At 43.6% G+C, this 17,441-nt stretch overlaps 1 protein-coding gene across 5 annotated transcripts in view; it reads right to left on the bottom strand.

Moving 5' to 3' along the window:
- NAXD (NAD(P)HX dehydratase) overlaps positions 1 to 17,441 on the bottom strand; it is a 53,122-nt gene that overhangs the window by 31,597 nt on the left and 4,084 nt on the right. For 2 of the 5 annotated variants that reach the window (XM_075852505.1, XM_075852503.1), the window contains exons 2-3: positions 3,880 to 4,030; positions 109 to 154 (exon numbers count right to left, since the gene is read on the bottom strand). In XM_075852505.1, the coding sequence (XP_075708620.1) occupies positions 109 to 154; positions 3,880 to 4,030 (197 nt within the window). Of the gene's footprint in view, positions 1 to 108; positions 155 to 3,879; positions 4,031 to 9,769; positions 10,136 to 14,645; positions 15,599 to 17,441 lie in introns of those variants that run through there. The other 3 variants (XM_075852502.1, XM_075852500.1, XM_075852504.1) reach the window with 3 other exon arrangements.

Below are 17,441 nucleotides of genomic sequence, written 5' to 3'. Positions count from 1 at the left end.
ATTGTTCACATATATTTTAAAAACTTTTATCCAATGTGGACAGATTTGATACTAAAATTATTCCTTTACGTGATATTCCATTTAAACTTTAAAAAATAATTTACTTACCACTTTGAGCGCTGAAATTGCTGCAAAGTATGGAGCACCAGTATATCTAGAAAAATATTAAAGAATTTTTAACAACAGATAGTATACATACACAATATACATATTGTATGTGTCATAGAACAAGAAAACACAACCTGCAGAAAAAATAGCATTTTGTCTGCCTCCTCGGAATAAATGCAGATATCTAATAAAAAAAAAAAAAAACATACACCTTTTCTTATAAGAGCTCATTTTAGTAATAAAAACATCCTAAATATTGGCAAATATTACAGTTTATTAGTAGGTCAAATGAGAGTAAAGGTTTAAATATATTCAACCCTAAGCCCCAATTCACACGAGCGTGTTCGGTCCGTGATATACGGGCCGTATGTCGGCCGCATTTCCCGGACCAAACACATGGCAGGGAGCCGGGCTTCTAGCATCATAGTTATGTACGACGCTAGGAGTCCATGCCTCTCGGCGGAACTACTGTCCCGTACTGAAAAAATTATTACAGTACGGGACAGTTGTCCTGCAGCGAGGCAGTGACACCTAGCGTCATAGATAACTATAATGCTAGGAGCCCGGCTCCCTGCAGTGTGTTCGGTCCGGGAAATGCATCAAGACATACAGACCGTATATCACGGACCGAACACGCTCGTGTGAATTAGGCCTTAGTCTCTCAACCTAGGTGTCTAGACTTTCAAAACAGTTTACGTCAGACAACCAAACGTACATTCTAGTCCCAATGATGTCTTACAGTGTGTTTGCTGGACAGCCCAGGCAAAGGCAGCTGGATAGGGTGCAGCACCTTCCCAGGGTAATGAATGGGTAGTACTGATCCTGCAGCCCAATCTTAGAGAACAGAGGAGCTATATTCTATTAACAGAGCCAGGAAGTAGTAGAGAGCTGCGTTTTCAGTTTTTTTGGGCTGATTTTGATGCGGAAACCGCGTCTGAATCTGCACCTGGGTGGCTTCTGGCCACTCGATAAAAAAAAGCGGAATGCTCTTTGAGCAGTTTCCGGCTCCGACCTCCGATTGAAATCAATGGAAGGCAGAAAAAAAACCTGTGCCGCTCGTTTGGAGCGTTTTTTTTTGTGGTGGTTTCTGCCCCCGGGTTTTGATTTAGCTTAAAGAGGCTCTGTCACCACATTATAAGTGCCCTATCTCCTACATAAGGAGTTGGGTGCTATAATGTAGGTGACAGCAGTGCTTTTTATTTAGAAAAACAATCTATTTTTACCATGTTAGGAGCGATTTTAGCTTTATGCTAATTAGTTTCTTAATGCGCAACTGGGCATGTTTTTACTTTAGACCAAGTGGGCGTTGTACAGAGGAGTGTATGACGCTAACCAATCAGAGTCATTGCCTCTCCATTCATTTACTCCGTGAATAGTGACACTGCGTTGTTCACTATGTGCGGTCTTATACTGACATTAACGTTACTGAAGTGTTTAGACAGTGAATAGAAATTCCTTCCAGCCAGGACGGGATGTCTATTCACAATCCCGACACTTCGTTAACGTTTGTTTGGTACTTACAGCAGAGCAAAGCGTAATCTCGCTGTAACCTGTCATTTACAGGGTGATCTCGCGAGATTACGCTTGCTCTGCTTCAAGTACCACAGAAACATTAACGAAGTGTCGGGATTGTGAATAGACATCCCATCCTGGCTGGAAGGAATGTCTATTCACTGTCAAGACACTTCAGTAACGTTAATGTGTCAGTATAAGACAGAACATACTGATCTAGCAGGATCCCTATGCGCTGACTAAATGAATGGAGAGACGTGTATGATGCCGATTGGTCAGCGTCATACACTCCTCTGTACAACGCCCACTTGGTCTAAAGTAAAAACACGCCCGGTTTGGCATCAAGAAACGAATTAGCATAAAGCTAAAAGTCGCTCCTAACGTGGTAAAAATAGATCGTATTTCTAAATAAAAAGCACTGCTGTCACCTACATTATAGCGCCCATCTCCTTATGTAGGAGATAGGGCACTTATAATGTGGTGACAGAGCCTCTTGAAGTCACAAAAACCCAATTTTCACTGCATTTCAGCCCTGCCACTAAATAACCTGCTAACATGTCAGGGATCTTCTCGTTAGCTCAGGAGAAACGGCTAAGAAGGACAAGGCAGCTAATATCACTCTGCCATGCTGATTGAAATATAAGACCAGTCTGTTTGCTTTAAAAGGGGGTGGTGCTTGAAGTCATTGTCTTCTGTTAACCATGGTTACCTCCAAGGAAACACATGCAGTCATCATTGCTTCACATCAAAAGGGCTTTACAGGCAAGGACATTGCCCCTAAATCAAGCATTTATCTGATCATTAAGAACTTCAAGGAGAGATTCAATTGCTGTGAAGAAGGCTTCAGGGAAACACAAGAAAGTTCAGCAAGTGCCAGGACAGTCTACTAAAGAGGATTCAGCTACGGGATCGGTTCAACACCAGTGCAGAGCTAGCTCCGGAACAGCAGCAGGCACGTGTCAGTGCATCTGCACGTACAGTGAGGCGAAGGCTTTGAGGCAGCCATGGTGTCAAGAATGGCAGCAAAGAAGCAACTTCTCTCCAAGAAAAACATCAAGGACAGACTGACATTCCGTAGGAAGTAAATGGATCGGACGGCAGAGGACAGGGGTAAAGATAGTTTCTCTGATGAAGCCCCCTTCAGACTGTTTGGGAAATCTAGAAGAATGATTGTTGAAAGAAGAAAAGGTGAGCGCTATCATGAGTTCTGTCTCATGCAAACAGTAAAGCATCCTGAGACCATTCATGTGTGGGGGTTGCTTTTCATCCAAGGGAGTGGGCTCACTAACAATTTTGCCTAAGAACACTTCCATGAATAAAGTATGGTATCTAAACATCCTCCATGGACAACTTCTCCCAACGATGCAGGAGCAATTTGGCAATGAACAATGCTTTTTCCAGTATGATGGAGCACCATGTCACAAGGCAAAAATGATAACGAAGAGGCTTGGTGAACAAAACATGGACATTTTGGTTCCATGGCCAGGAAACTCCCCAGAGCTCAATCCCACTGAGAACCTGTGGTCAATCCTCAAAAAGCAGGTGGACAAAAAAAAAAAAAAAACACAACACAGTAATTGTGATAAAGTCCAAGCACTGATTAGGCAAGAATGGGTTGCCATCAGTCAGGATTTGGCCCAGAAGTCTTGAAAAAGAAGGGTCAACGCTGTAAATATTGAGTCTTTGCATAAACTTGATGTAAGTCAATAAAAGTTTAAAAACGTATGAAATGCTTACAATTGTACTTCAGTATACAATAGAAACATCTGACTAAAAGATCTAGAAACAGCAAAGCAACAAACTTTGTGAAAAACAAAATGTGTCAGTCTCAAAACTTTTTGGCCAGGACTGTAGACAAACAGCAGAGTATCTATAATTTAAGGTCAGACTTGAAAGCATTTTACATAGAACAATGGTACACAATAATTATAGTAAAATTCCTTTAATTTGGCACACAATAGTCTAGAAAGTCAAAAGTACAGAACTATAAAGTAGTCTGTGTTCTCACATAATAGATTTCTCTTCTGCTTAGCAGTAGAATTTATTAGCATTTTATTTTTGGCTGTCTTCTCGAACCTTTTTGTGTATTGTTCTATTGCCGTTCAATAATCCAGACAATTAGTAAATCAAAATTTTTTAGGTATCATTGACGCTAGATTAAAGGAATTCTACAGTAATTTGTTTAGTGAACATATAATCATTGTAACACATTTTATACAAAAGATAGATACAATCATTCAATACATAGGACGTGCTTACTCTTGACAGCCTCCAAAAATGCCAATCTTCCCATCTTGTCCTTTGTGCTTTTTAGAAGTAAGTGGGGGGATGACATTTCTGACCAGCTGGAAGATATTCTCCATGTCCTTGGCTGGACGTGTGGGACGCAGAGAGAAGGATCTCTCTAAAACTAAATATGAAAATGACAAAATTAGTCTTTTCCAGAGGCAATGATAAATCATTGAGTGCTATACATCAAGCGGACACCATAAATTAGTGGCAGGGCCAAGCAAATCAGGCGGTACAAATAAATAAAACAGCTGCCATGATAGAGAGAAGTAATACCTTAGTGTAATGTAAAGTGAGCGGCTACGCTCCACCTTCCTCTGCCCTGCGATTGACAGATCTCTCCCTATACATGGAAAGGGAGAGAGATCTGTCAGTCACATGGAGGGCAGAGGGGAGCAGATAGGGCAGTGTGATGTTAGTGACAAGTCCCCTTTAAATGTACATAAAATACTTAGTTACTTTGTATCTCAACCACAACACAAACTTTCACAGTAGGGATGCACGATGCATCGAAACTTCGATACCGTGCACCCTGAAACGGTTCAATACCGTTATTTCATGTATTTCGATACAAAGCTGTGCGGCCGTAATATATTAATACATGCATGTAATTAGAGCGGGGCTGTGTGATCCAGCCATTGCCCCGCTCCTGATTCCTGACAAGCGCGCGCGCTGTCAGCATGATGTGATGCGACCAGTGCTGCACTAATGATTGCCGGCACTCATTAGTGCAGCGCCGGCCACATCACCTCATGCTGACCGTGTGCGCGCACTTAAATTTAGGAGCGGGGCAATGGTTGTATTACACAGCCCTGCTCTAACGTCGGAGATCAGAGAAACCTCTCATTTCCGTCGTTATTCCCCTGAATGCTGCCATCAAAGCTGACCGCAGCATTCAAGGGGTAAATGAGAAGGGGGATGCCCTTTGGATCGACAGGGAATCCCTGTGAAGCAATCGAGGGACATACCATATATGGGCAGATTGTATGACCATATTTCCTGTTAGGGCATACTTGGGTATGTCCTAACAACTGCCTGTGTACCATCAGTACACAGGCTAATATACTGGCATAAAGATATATGCCAGTATATTAAAAAGTTAAATAAAAAGAAACAAAAACAAATTTTTTACAATAAACAGTCTAAATACATAAAATACACACATTCGGTATCGTCACGACCGTAATAACACATTTATAGCGTCATTCACGTTTACGCGGTTATAAAATAAAAAACTGCTTTCTTTCACTTATTAATGTGAGGCTGGAGGTAATTATGAATTTTGAACCTCCACGCGCCTCACATTAATAGTAATTAACCCCATCATGTTCCTCACACATTAACCCAATGTTGTCCATTATTACTGAGGAACATGATGGGGTTAAATTACGATTAATGTGAGGCACATGGAGGATCAAAAATCACACCACGCACCTCACATCAGGAAATGGAAGAACTTTTATTTAATTATTATTGTTGGCAAAGTATCATTTTGGTATAAAGTATCGCAATGCTACACAAACTATCGGTATTGAAGTCCAAATTCTGGTATCGTGACAACCCTATTTCACAGACTAATCTAATTTTTAGTTTTACAACAGAAACTACCAATGCCCCTTTATTTCATATAATAAAATAATGTGCCCCCCCCTTTCTGTAGAATCTACATTTCTCTGTAGGTTATTTCATCTACAGCACCCACTTCCAAACGATGTCCAAGATAAAACACCTTTGGTACTACTTGCTTTTCTCAGCGAAGCAGCATAAAACAGTAACTTTATATTGTAAACCAGACTGCACGCGGATTGAACATGCTGAAGCCAAAACCGTTTCAGAGCGACCAGACGAGAAGGAAGAGATTGTGCTGAATGGTGTCCACTCATTCACAACCAAAAGCTCACAATAAAGAAGGCCGCAGATATAAGACATTTGTCTGCTGACAATCTAATGTCCATAGGCGACTGAAGACCATGCTGCCTGCTTATTCCCAAGACATCGATCACCTCACACTACCATAGACACTGAAATGGTACTGACAAATATCTGACAGCTACTCACCCGTCCTTCCTCCATGGAGATACCACACACAAACAAAAAAGACCAACATGTATTTTAATGAACTTCCAAGCTGAGAAATCAAGGCTACTATAAGAAGATTAGCAGAACAGTGTGTATATATTAATACAAGTGATATTGCTTGCATGGAAAATCCAATAAATCATGCAATAGTGTTACATAAAATGCATGTATATGCATTTAAAAAAAAAAAAAAACAACGTAATTTTGACCCCTTAATGACCAGCCTATTTTAAACCTTAAAGGACCAGTGTTACGAAAAAATTATTTTTTAGACCAATTTGCTTTTAGTGTTTTATTAAACATTTTTTTATTTGTGTTTGTGATTTACTTTTTTTTTTATTATTTTTTCACTTTTTCTTCCCTATAGGGGCTGCCATTTTTTTTTCCATCTCTGTATGTGTCGATTAAGGACACATACAGACATGGAATACGGCACATACAGTCCCATAGAGAATACGAACGGGGCCCGTTCCATCCACTATGCTGTACGCCGTCTGTGTGGGAACGGCACATGCGCCGCTCCCACACAGTCCAAATAGAACTGTGCGACGTCCGGCGCCATTTTCTTGTGGACCGGAAGTCGCGGCCGGAGAGTAAGATTACTACTTCCGGTCGCGGCTTCCGGGCTTGTGCACTTGGAGCGGAGGTAGCAGACGGACCGGAGGACTGGAGCAGGTAAGTGATTTCTATGTATGTTCGTGTTTCAGTGTGTGTTTACTACTGTATGTTAACCTACTACACTGTGTGTTAGCTCAAAAAATGGCGACACACAGTGTAGGAGGTTAGACCGTTCAATCCCCTCGTTTCTCCCGGCACTAGCCAGGATAAAGGAGGGGGGGATTCTGAGAGCTCACTAGAGCGAGTGAGTTTTCTCAAATTTTGCAGCATAAAGCAATGTGGTTGCTTTACCACATGCAATGCTGCAATTTTGGGAATTGCTCCATCTAGTGACCAGCGCTGGGAAATATTATAAATTAGAATCTAATTTATAATATTTCCTGACTTGTGAAAAAATTAAAAAAATTAGAACAATGTTTAATCACCTATACACTAATTGTTTAACTAAAAAAAAACAAATTTTTTTCTAGCGACACATTCCCTTTAATGACCAAGCCATTTTTTACGTTTTTCCATCGTCGCATTCCAAGAGCTAGAACCTTTTTATATTTGCGTCGACATAGCTGTATAAGGTCTTGTTTTTTGCGGGACAAGTTGTACTTTTTAATAGCACCATTTTGGGAGACATATTATTTATTGATTATCTTTTATTAATTTTTGTTTGGGGGGGGGGGGGGGGGGAGAATAGAGAAAAAACTTGACATTTCGCCACTCTTTTTCGCGTCAAATCAACGCCGTTTACCGTGTGATATAAATAACAATAACTTTATTCAGCGGGTTGTTACGATTGCAACGATACCAAATTTGTATAGTTTTTGTATGTTTTACTACTTTTACACAGTAAAAACGTTTTTTTTTCAAAATTATTTGTTTTTTTCGTCGATGCGGTTGTATGAGGGCTTTTTTTTTGCGGGAAGACTTGTAGTTTTTATCGGTACTATTTTGGAGTAGATGCGACTTTTTGATCACTTTTTATCACATTTTTTTTAAGTCAGGATTCACAGAAAACAGCAATTTTTCCATAGTTTTTTATTACATTTTTTTACGGCGTTCACCGTGCGGGTTAAATAATGTAATACATTTATAGTCGGGGTCGTTACGGACGCGGCGATACCAAATATGTGTAACTTTTTTACTTTATTTTGTTTTTTTAATAGTAAAGCATTTTGTAAGGGGAAAAGGTGGGTTTTTCGTTTTTTTTCAAATTTTTTTAATTAACTTTATTAAACTTTTTCTTTACTAGTCCCATTAGGGGACTTTAATATGCGATTCTCCGATCGCTATTATAATACACTGCAATACTTTTGTATTGCAGTGTATTACTGCCTGTCCGTTTAAAACGGACAGGCATCTGCTAGGTCATGCCTCCGGCATGATCTAGCAGGCATTCATTAATGGCAGACCTGGGGCCCTTTATTAGGCCCCCGGCTGCCATTAGAGAGACAGACACTCGGCGATCGTATCGCCGGGTGTCGGTGGGAGCTCCCTCCCACTCTCCAAAACCACTCAGATGCGGTGCACGCTATTGAGCACGGCATCTGAGGGGTTAAACGGGTGAGATCGATACTTATAATCGATCTCACACGGCAGAGCAGGGACGCCCCCAGCCCTCAGCTGCCTCTGGCAGCTGAGAGCAGGGAGATTTGACGCTCCCTGCTCTGTTTACTTTATCCTGATGCAGTGCCGTAAAAATATGCATCAGAATAAAGCCTGTTAGTGGCCACCGTTAAAAGGCGTATTGGCGGTCACTAACGGGTTAAATAAGGAATATATGCTATTTATAGAAGTATTATAAACCGGGCCTTCTCGTCACTACAACCTCTGTGCATATGCCCAATCAGAGAAAATGGATGTCATTAAGAGGGTATGCCCGTTCGAGGCCCCCCTCTATTAGCCAAAGTAGAGATCCGCTCTGTAAGAGCGAAATAACCGCCATGTATTATTACATTTCCTGCCTGGCCGCTGCTTCCCTGACAAAATCAGGGAGAAGCAACGTCAGGGGTGCCGGGAACTGGACTCTGAGCGATCAGCTGATCGCTGCCACTGTTTCAATATGAAAGGGGTAAAGCACAATTTACAATGCATGACACATCAGTATCACAGAGATAGCCTTGCTACGTGTCATACAAATCCATTTTTGTTCATGTGAACCTGCACAGCCATTTTGTTTGTTATGGTAAGATATTCACCAGCGGCCACCTTGTTTCTTTCATGGAAGTTCTGTTGAGACTTCTAAAACAGTTCACCGTGTGAACACTACAAACAGCTCAGATTTCATCTTCCTGTACCCTGTGCAAACTAGGAGCAGTAAACTAAACTTAAAAGGGGTTTTCCAGCTTCTGACAACTGATGACCTATCCACCGGATAGGTCATAAGTACATGATCTGCGTGGGTCCGACACCCGGGCCCCGCACAGATCAGCTGGTCCGATGCCTCCGTGCACCGGACGTACAAGCCAGAAGCAGTTAGCTCCGGCCACGGAATAGCTGCCGAGCTGCTCCTATTAAAGTGAATAGGAGCAGACCTGCAGCACACCCGCTATGTACGGAGCCAACTGCTTTCGGGCTTTGTCCATAGCATTATGTGCCACAACATCTGGTGCCCGCAGGACACTAGAGGGGCTTATCAGTGCGGGGTCCGGGTGTCGGACCAGCGCCGATGACCTACTGATGGACTTATCCGGTGGAAGCCTTTTTGCTATTTTTGAAAGTAAAAAAAAAAAATGTAACAAAATAATTGGGTACTATAATAAAATGCAAAAAAATGCAAAGACTTTTTATTATTCTTTGTGTAATTGACCAAATACTTTCATCTTCAATTAGATAATAACTGGCTCTTGGATTTCGGTTAACTTTTTTAGAATTTTCTTTAGGGAAACCAAACCACTAAAGGCTCACACACATGAGCATATATAAGATATGCATCACACGGTTTCAACCACAGCATAATCCAATGGATGTTTTACTTTGGAATGCGTTCTCCCTTGGAAGCGCCAATTTCAGTGCTTCTAGAGGAAAGCACAATGCGTTAAATAGAACCTCACACACAACTAATTGGCTCGCAATTCAGAGCTAAAGAGGGTTTTATATTGGACTCCTTACAGCCTAAGCCCTACAGCCTGCTAGCGACATAACGGTAGCGCGATGCTCTGACTAGTTATACCTATTGGAGGAGAAAAAGGTGAAGCAGTAGTAAAGTGCATTGTATCCCCATACGTCCGGGCGTTGCCTCGTATGGGGCTGCTGACACGCCCAGGCCCTCCCATCTGAGAGGTGGAGGAGATGCCATTTAGTAACTGTCCCAACATCTGCAACATCTGGATTTCCCGATTATGCTCAGCTTCTCGCCGTTTGTCTTCAATCTGTAGCCGCTGTTCCTCATATTTGTAAAACTTCTCCTCTGCATTTACGCTCTGCTGAAGGAAACGCTCCATCATCTTATCCAAAGTAAAGCCTGAGTGGCGCTTCTTAGACTTTTTAAGCGGAGATACCAGAGGTGGATTTGTCTTAGAATTAACAGATCTATAACCTGAGGTGGGAAGGAAGTTAGACATGGTTTATTTATGTTACAATATTGGCATTTCACAAAAAGTAAATGTAATAAAAGAGATCAGATTTAAGGCAGACCAGCCTTTCCGCTAAAGACATTTCACTTGCACTTCAGTAAAGATGTGTCTGTAACTTGGGGCATCACAGTTTTTCAGACAGTGCCACACGGAGAACCCTTGTGCCTGGGAACGTCACATCTTTGTAATCTCAGCTCAGTATGTATTCTGTGGCCTGCTTTATTCCTTTGCCTGTCTCTTCACAACTATCCTCCCGCCTCTATTACATGGAGAGGTCACTTCCCTAGTTAGTAGCCCCCCCTACTGCTTTATAGCCATCCCTTTCATTATCCTTAATTTGCAAGTATATTTTAGCGTTTACATTATTAAAGCAATCGCCAATAAGCAACTGCTAAAACACCAGAATGCTTCTGACTGAAATACTTATGAATGTTTTGGAACAATTCATGAGATCTCACATAACTAAACTGCAGACCTTTAGGGTACGTGCACACGGGGCGGATTAGCTGCGGATTTTCTCGCTACGGATTTAATTGCGGGGAATGCGCAGCGTGTTGCAGTAGCAGCAAAGTGGATGAGATTTGAACAAACCTTATCCACATGCTGCGGAAAAAAATCTGAAAAGAAAAGGTCGTAAATTAACCTGCAGTTCGGTTTTGCAGTTCAGAATTGTTGCACTTTTGTTGCTTTTTTTCCCCCTTGAGTTCAATGGGGAGGTAAAAGCAGCAAAAAAATATAAAATGTTGCAATTTTTGCTGTGAAAAAGCTGCAAAATGCATTTCTTTAAACAAGAAAAAGTTTTCAGTTTTTTTTTTTAAATTGAATTTAAAAAAAGTCTATGCTTACTCCCCGACGTTGTCATTGCGACGGCTCTTTGTTCCCCTGGCTGTTCTCCATGCAGCCAGCCTCCTGGGATAACATTTCATCCCATGTGACTGCTGCAGCCAATCACAGGCTAAAGCGTCACATGGGCTGAAGCGTCCTCACAGCAGGCCCGGCTGTACGGAGACAAGAGGGACGCTTTGCTATGGCAACGCCCATGAGGAAAGTATTGGCGCTATTTTCCTCCTCTTTCCTCATGGGCGATTCTTGACAAAAATCTGCACCACAATTTGGTGCGGTCTTTTGGCCAGAATTCCCTGTGGTTTCTAAAAGTATACAGAGTAACCGACCACTGTGAACATACCCTTAAAGAGGCTCTGTCACCACATTATAAGTGCCCTATCTCCTACATAAGGAGATGGGCGCTATAATGTAGGTGACAGCGGTGCTTTTTATTTAGAAAAACTATTTTAAATACTTTATTAGCGATTTTTAGCTTTATGCTAATGAATTTCTTAATGCCCAACTGGGCGTGTTTTTACTTTCGACCAAGTGGGCGTTATACAGAGGAGTGTATGATGCTGACCAATGGGTGACCAATCAGCGTCATACACTCCTCTCCATTCATTTACACAGCAGCATAGCATTCTTACTAGAACACGATCTGCAGCCACATACACAGACATTAACGTTAATCAAGTGTCCCGATAATGAATATACATGACCTCCAGCCTGGACGCCATGTGTATTCAGAATCCTGACACTTCTGAATCTTTTCTGTAAGATTCCAGCAAGCCACGCGTAATCTCGCGAGATTACGATCTAAACGAGATTTTGTTTTCCCTTGCTGGAAATCTCACAGAAAAGATTCAGAAGTGTCAGGATTCTGAATACACATGGCGTCCAGGCTGGAGGTCATGTATATTCATTATCAGGACACTTGATTAATGTTAATGTCTGTGTATGTGGCTGCAGATCGTGTTCTAGTAAGAACGCGATTCTGCTGTCTAAATGAATAGAGAGGAGTGCATGATGCTGATTGGTCAGCATCATACACTCCTCTGTACAACGCCCACTTGGTCGAAAGTAAAAACACGCCCAGTTGGGCATTAAGAAACTCATTAGCATAAAGCTAAAAATCGCTCATAAAGTGGTTTAAAATAGATCGTTTTTCTAAATAAAAAGCATTACTGTCACCTACATTACAGCGCCGATCTCCTTATGTAGGAGACAGGGCACTTATAATGTGGTGACAGAGCCTCTTTAAGGGAAATATATCACCAGGACAGACCCTTTTAACTTAAGCTTCTTTCACACGGCAGTATTTTGGTCGGAATTTGAAAGCCCAAAGAGCTATCTCCAGAACAAGAGTTACCCGACCCCAGTTCTGCCTGGTGAGGCGGCAAGCGGGCTTGCTTGTTATTGTAACTCCCAGAGATCCCCCTTATTGCTTGCCCAAAATTCTGCCGCAATTCCGCAAAAAGTAGCAGAAATTCCACTGCGGAAAAAACGCACCATTTCCTGGGTTTTTTACTGCAGAAAATGGTGCGTATTTTGCTGCGTTTTTCACAATGTTAGGAGATGGTGACATCTCCTCTGAACGCAATTCAGTCCTCTTTCTGCAGCAGGAATGGACATGCTGCAGTACGAAAAATATGCACCGCAGGTGACTTTCTGATCGGAAATTTTACGCAGCGTGTGGATGATTTGTTAAATCTCACCCACTTTGCAGCTACTGTATTCTGCGGAGTATTTTCTGTCCGCAATTCCGGAAGGGAAATACGCAGCAATTCCGTTACGTGTCGACAAGCCCTTATTCTCCGTCTGGATGTGGTAGCCGGCGGCACAAGGGTTGACCCCCCGTTCTAGAGAAAGGTGCAGGTCCCAGAGCTGGAACCTGCATCTGTCAAACATTTATGGCATATCCCCTGGATATGCCATAAATATTTAAAGGATTTATCCCATCACATCAACTTCGTTTAACTTTTTGAGATACAGCTGCTCTGTATACAGAATACAGAGCAGCTGTATCAAAAAAAAGTAATACATTTTTAATAAAGACTAATTATAAAGTCACACCAAACACACTGACTGACCTGTTTATTTTTTTAAAAAATGCCCTGCAAAGGCGTACATAGCCTTTAAGTTAATACCCATGCTGTCCTATTTGCGGGCAGCATAACTTAGTGACCACTTTGATGATCATAAATCAGCTATGTTTAAACTCTAAAGGGCGGACACTTTGACATAGGGCCGCAGGACAGTGTTAGGTGCTGAGTACGGTGAGAAGTGTTAGGCCCCATGCACACGAACGTGCTTTTGCGGCCGCAATTCCCCCGAAAATCCACGGGAGAATTGCGGCACTATTCATTCCTATGTGCCGATGCACACGACTGCGGTTTCCACGGTCCGTGCGTGGCCCAGGAGCCTGGACCGCAGAAAGAACGGACAGGTCTCATTACGGCCGCGGCCATGTGCACAGCCCACGATTTGCGGGCGGCTCGCCGACCCGAAAATCGCACATGGCTACGGTCGTGTGCATGAGGCCTTAGGCAGACGGAAGAACTTCAGTGTATAATGAAGAGGATAATCTTTGCACTTGTCACTAAGTTATGTTCTCTAGAAATAGGACAGCATGATAGTAATAGGTGGTGCACATCACGGCCCTACGTTTACTGTGTACATCGGAAAGCTCCCGACGTGCACGCTAAACATGTCCACAAGGCCCCATTAGCCCGACGGAGGCCATCAGTGTGTCCTTTTGGTCTCTGTCGGGCTAGTGTTTGTCAGTATACCTTTTTTTTTTTTTGGAAGATGGAATTCCATCCTGAGCGATCCCGCAAAGGAAGCATACCATGCGGTTTGTAGTTTGTTTTTTTTTAACATGGGAGCCTAGGGGCGTACGTCACAGGTGTACTTTTAATGTATAGGTCATGGGCTTTTCAACCTTTCATGACTTAGGCCCCATACACACGACAGTAAAAAATCTCTGTAATTGCGGACTGTAATACGGTCCGCAATTATGGATCCGCCCGATCCTATTGGCCATGGACACCTTTCCATACTTTGTATGGGAGAACGAGCACGGCCTGAAAACCCAGCCCGCGGCCGTCCTTGCCCGCAATAGCGGGGACGTGATTACAGGCACGGCCGTATGCATGAGGCCTTATACGTTAAACAAATACAATTATAGTCTATAGGTACTGTATGTATTAAACGGACGCCTAATAGTGGCATCCGTCAGCCTAGACTATAATGTGGTCTGTTAATGTGTAGGTCATAAACAGGGTCAGAGTTCATGACGTATACGTTTAATGTACACTATTAAAAACTCTATGGTGATGGATACCACAGTTAAGGCTTGCGTCACTGTCTACGTTTAACGTAGACGTCGGGATCTTTTCCTGGCATATACGCTAAACGTAAGGCCAAAACGTGATGTGCGCATAGCATGAATAAAAGAAGGTTCAGCGGAGAATCCACGACATGCGGCGGAGGCCGTTCCCATCAGTGGAATACAGAACTCATGCTCTTCCATACTAAAGTGTATGTCAGTATAAAGATCGCTGACAGGCCATATTCTAGTGACCTGGTAGTATACCTGGATGATAATGCAGCACACAAACAAGTGATGGGTACAAGGACACTCACCTTCGTTAGGGGGTAATGGGATGGCAAAGCTGGGACCATCTTCCACTTTGATGGGGTGCTCTGTGTAGCAGGAAGATCCCTCCCCTGAGTCCTCGGTAAAGTTATCTTGGGAAGACTCGTGCCCCCCTTCCCCGGACCCAGTGGGTTCTTCCTCGTCCTCTATTTCCTCATCCTCCGCCTCCCTCGGGTCTGCAGGGAGATCCTCTCTGCAGGGGGGGTCGGGGTGGAGCAGCAGGATTCCGGGGGGCTCGGGTATAGGGCCGCACGTGTGCTCAGTGCTGGTTGCCGGGGCCGGCCGTCTGCTCAGGATGCGGTCCATCTCCTCGTAATAGCGGCAAATCTTTCGAGCGTGCCCGTTTTTCTTGAAGCCCTCCCGGGCCTGGTAGTACTGGCGCTTGAGGCCCTTAATGCGGATGCGGCACTGCTCCGGTGTACGCTCGAAGCCCAACTCGCTGAGCCGCCCGGCCACATCCCGGTACACATGACTGTTACGGAAATTACCGTCCAGGGCCAACTGCACGTCCGCCTCCCCCCAAATGTCCAACAGTGCTCGAGTCTCCATGTCCGACCACAGGAAACCCCGGGTACTGGTGATAAGCCGCCGCATACTCACCGACATCCCGTCCGCACAGCACAGTCCCAGGATAGAAGTAGCAGAGTGCAGCGCTGGACACGTAGATTTCACACGGGCACTGCAGTGAACTACGGCCGCAGCCGCACCTCATTCAGAGCCGGTACCCCCCGAGAGAGTTCCGGCTCCGCTCAGCAGACGTGCCCGGCGCACACATCACTGAAACTGTGACCCGGTCACACAGCGCAGCACGGCGGCCGCGGGGAGCAATTCCCGGACTCATGCATGGCTGCTCTGGTAGGAACCTGCGGGGAGCCGAGCGCTACACACGCGTCACACAATCCACATTCCATGCTGTCACTTGTCAATAAAGCTTCGGACAGTCAAAATCTTGACATTATAAACAAAAACACTACGAGAGTGTGTGAAGCGGGTGACGTCACTGCGCCGTGTCTTTTCTTGTCAGCGCGTTATGGTGTTTGGAGCGCACGCAGCATGGCAGCCCGCGGAACATTCAGTGGAATCATTTAACCTAAAGACCCAGACATTTTTCGTTTTTCCGTTTTCGTTTTTTTACTCCCTGCCTTCCAGGAGTCATAACCTTTTTTGATTTTTCCATCAATAGAGTGGTGTGAGGGCTCATTTTTTTGTAGTTTCTATTGGCACCATTTAAGTTACTATATAATGCCCTGGGAAACGGAAAAAAAAAAAATTGTGGGGTGGAATTGGAAAAAACTCAACTCTTCCATTGTTTTTTGTTTTTACGGATTTCACCGTGCTGTAAAAACGACAACTTAACTTTATTCTGCATAATACGATTACGGGGATACCAAAATTTATATATGTTTTTTTTATATTTTACAACTTTTAAGAAGAAAAACCTATTTGTTAAAATTTTTTTTAGAGAGCCATAACTTTATTTTTTCGTCGACTGAGTGAGGGCATATTTTTATGGGACAAGCTGTAGTTGTTATTGGTACAATTTTTTGGTACATACGATTTTTTTATTAGTTTAAAAAAAAAATAACGCCAAGGTGACCAAAAACACAACTATTCTGATGTTTTAAAAATATATTTTTTACACTGTTCACCATGCGAGTTAAATAATCATATATTGTAATAGTTTGTTCTTTTACGGACATGGCCATACCAATTTTTTACTTTGTGCTTGGGGAAGAATGGGAAAAGGGACATTTTTAGAAATGTCAATATTTTTTTACACTCCTGAAATATTAAACTATTTTAGATCGTTAGATCGCTGGTACAATGCACTGCAATGCAAATGTATTGCAACATATTGTCATTTGTACAGGCTTCTGCTATGGCTTAGGAGAGAAGACAGAAGGCAGACCTGGGGGCCTTTATTAGGCCCCCGCGCTGCCATGACAATCATCGGCGCCCCCTGATCGTGTCGCCGGGGGCGATGTGCTGTCTGAGAGGGTTGCCTCTCCTAACTGTTTGAATGCCGCGGTCGCTATTGACTAGTTAACTAATAAAATATCCAGGAACAGCGCGATCGCAGTTTCTGGCCGTTAGAGCAATACACAGCTGCGGTGTATGGAGCAGGCTCAGCGAGTAAGCTCGATCGAAACCCCCCCCCCCCCCCCCAGGCTCTATGACGTACAGTATGGTCATTGGGTGGGAAAGAGAGAAAGAACGTGTTGATAAGAAGTAGGGGCGCTCTGCTCTGTGGAGGGCGGCTACAGGGGCGCTCTGCTCTGTGGAGGGCGGCTACAGGGGCGCTCTGCTCTGCGGAGGGCGGCTACAGGGGCGCTCTGCTCTGTGGAGGGCGGCTACAGGGGCGCTCTGCTCTGTGGAGGGCGGCTACAGGGGCGCTCTGCTCTGTGGAGGGCGGCTACAGGGGCGCTCTGCTCTGTGGAGGGCGGCTACAGGGGCGTTCTGCTCTGTGGAGGGCGGCTATAGGGGAAATATACTGTGTGGGGGCAGTGTCAGGGGGTATATTATATACAGTAGTATACAGCAGGCTCAGGGAACAAATATTAATTCAATGGCGTAAGAAAATAGGGGGTGTGACATGCAAAAGGGGTGTGGTCTAAATTAGTTAATTAATCGTAATCTAGGTTACATGTTTAATTAATTGTGATTTTGATTTGAGTCATAATCGCCCAGCCCTAATACAAGTCATATAATGGTCAGTAATAGTGTTATTCCTCATGCGCACACACAACAGATTTAGGTGAATTTTCAGAATAAGGCCCCATGCA

This window comes from Rhinoderma darwinii, chromosome 2 (assembly GCF_050947455.1).
Source record: "Rhinoderma darwinii isolate aRhiDar2 chromosome 2, aRhiDar2.hap1, whole genome shotgun sequence".
NCBI lineage: Eukaryota > Metazoa > Chordata > Amphibia > Anura > Rhinodermatidae > Rhinoderma > Rhinoderma darwinii.
The sequence above is the reverse complement of the archived record's forward strand: the minus strand, read 5'-3'. Positions and strand labels throughout refer to the sequence as shown.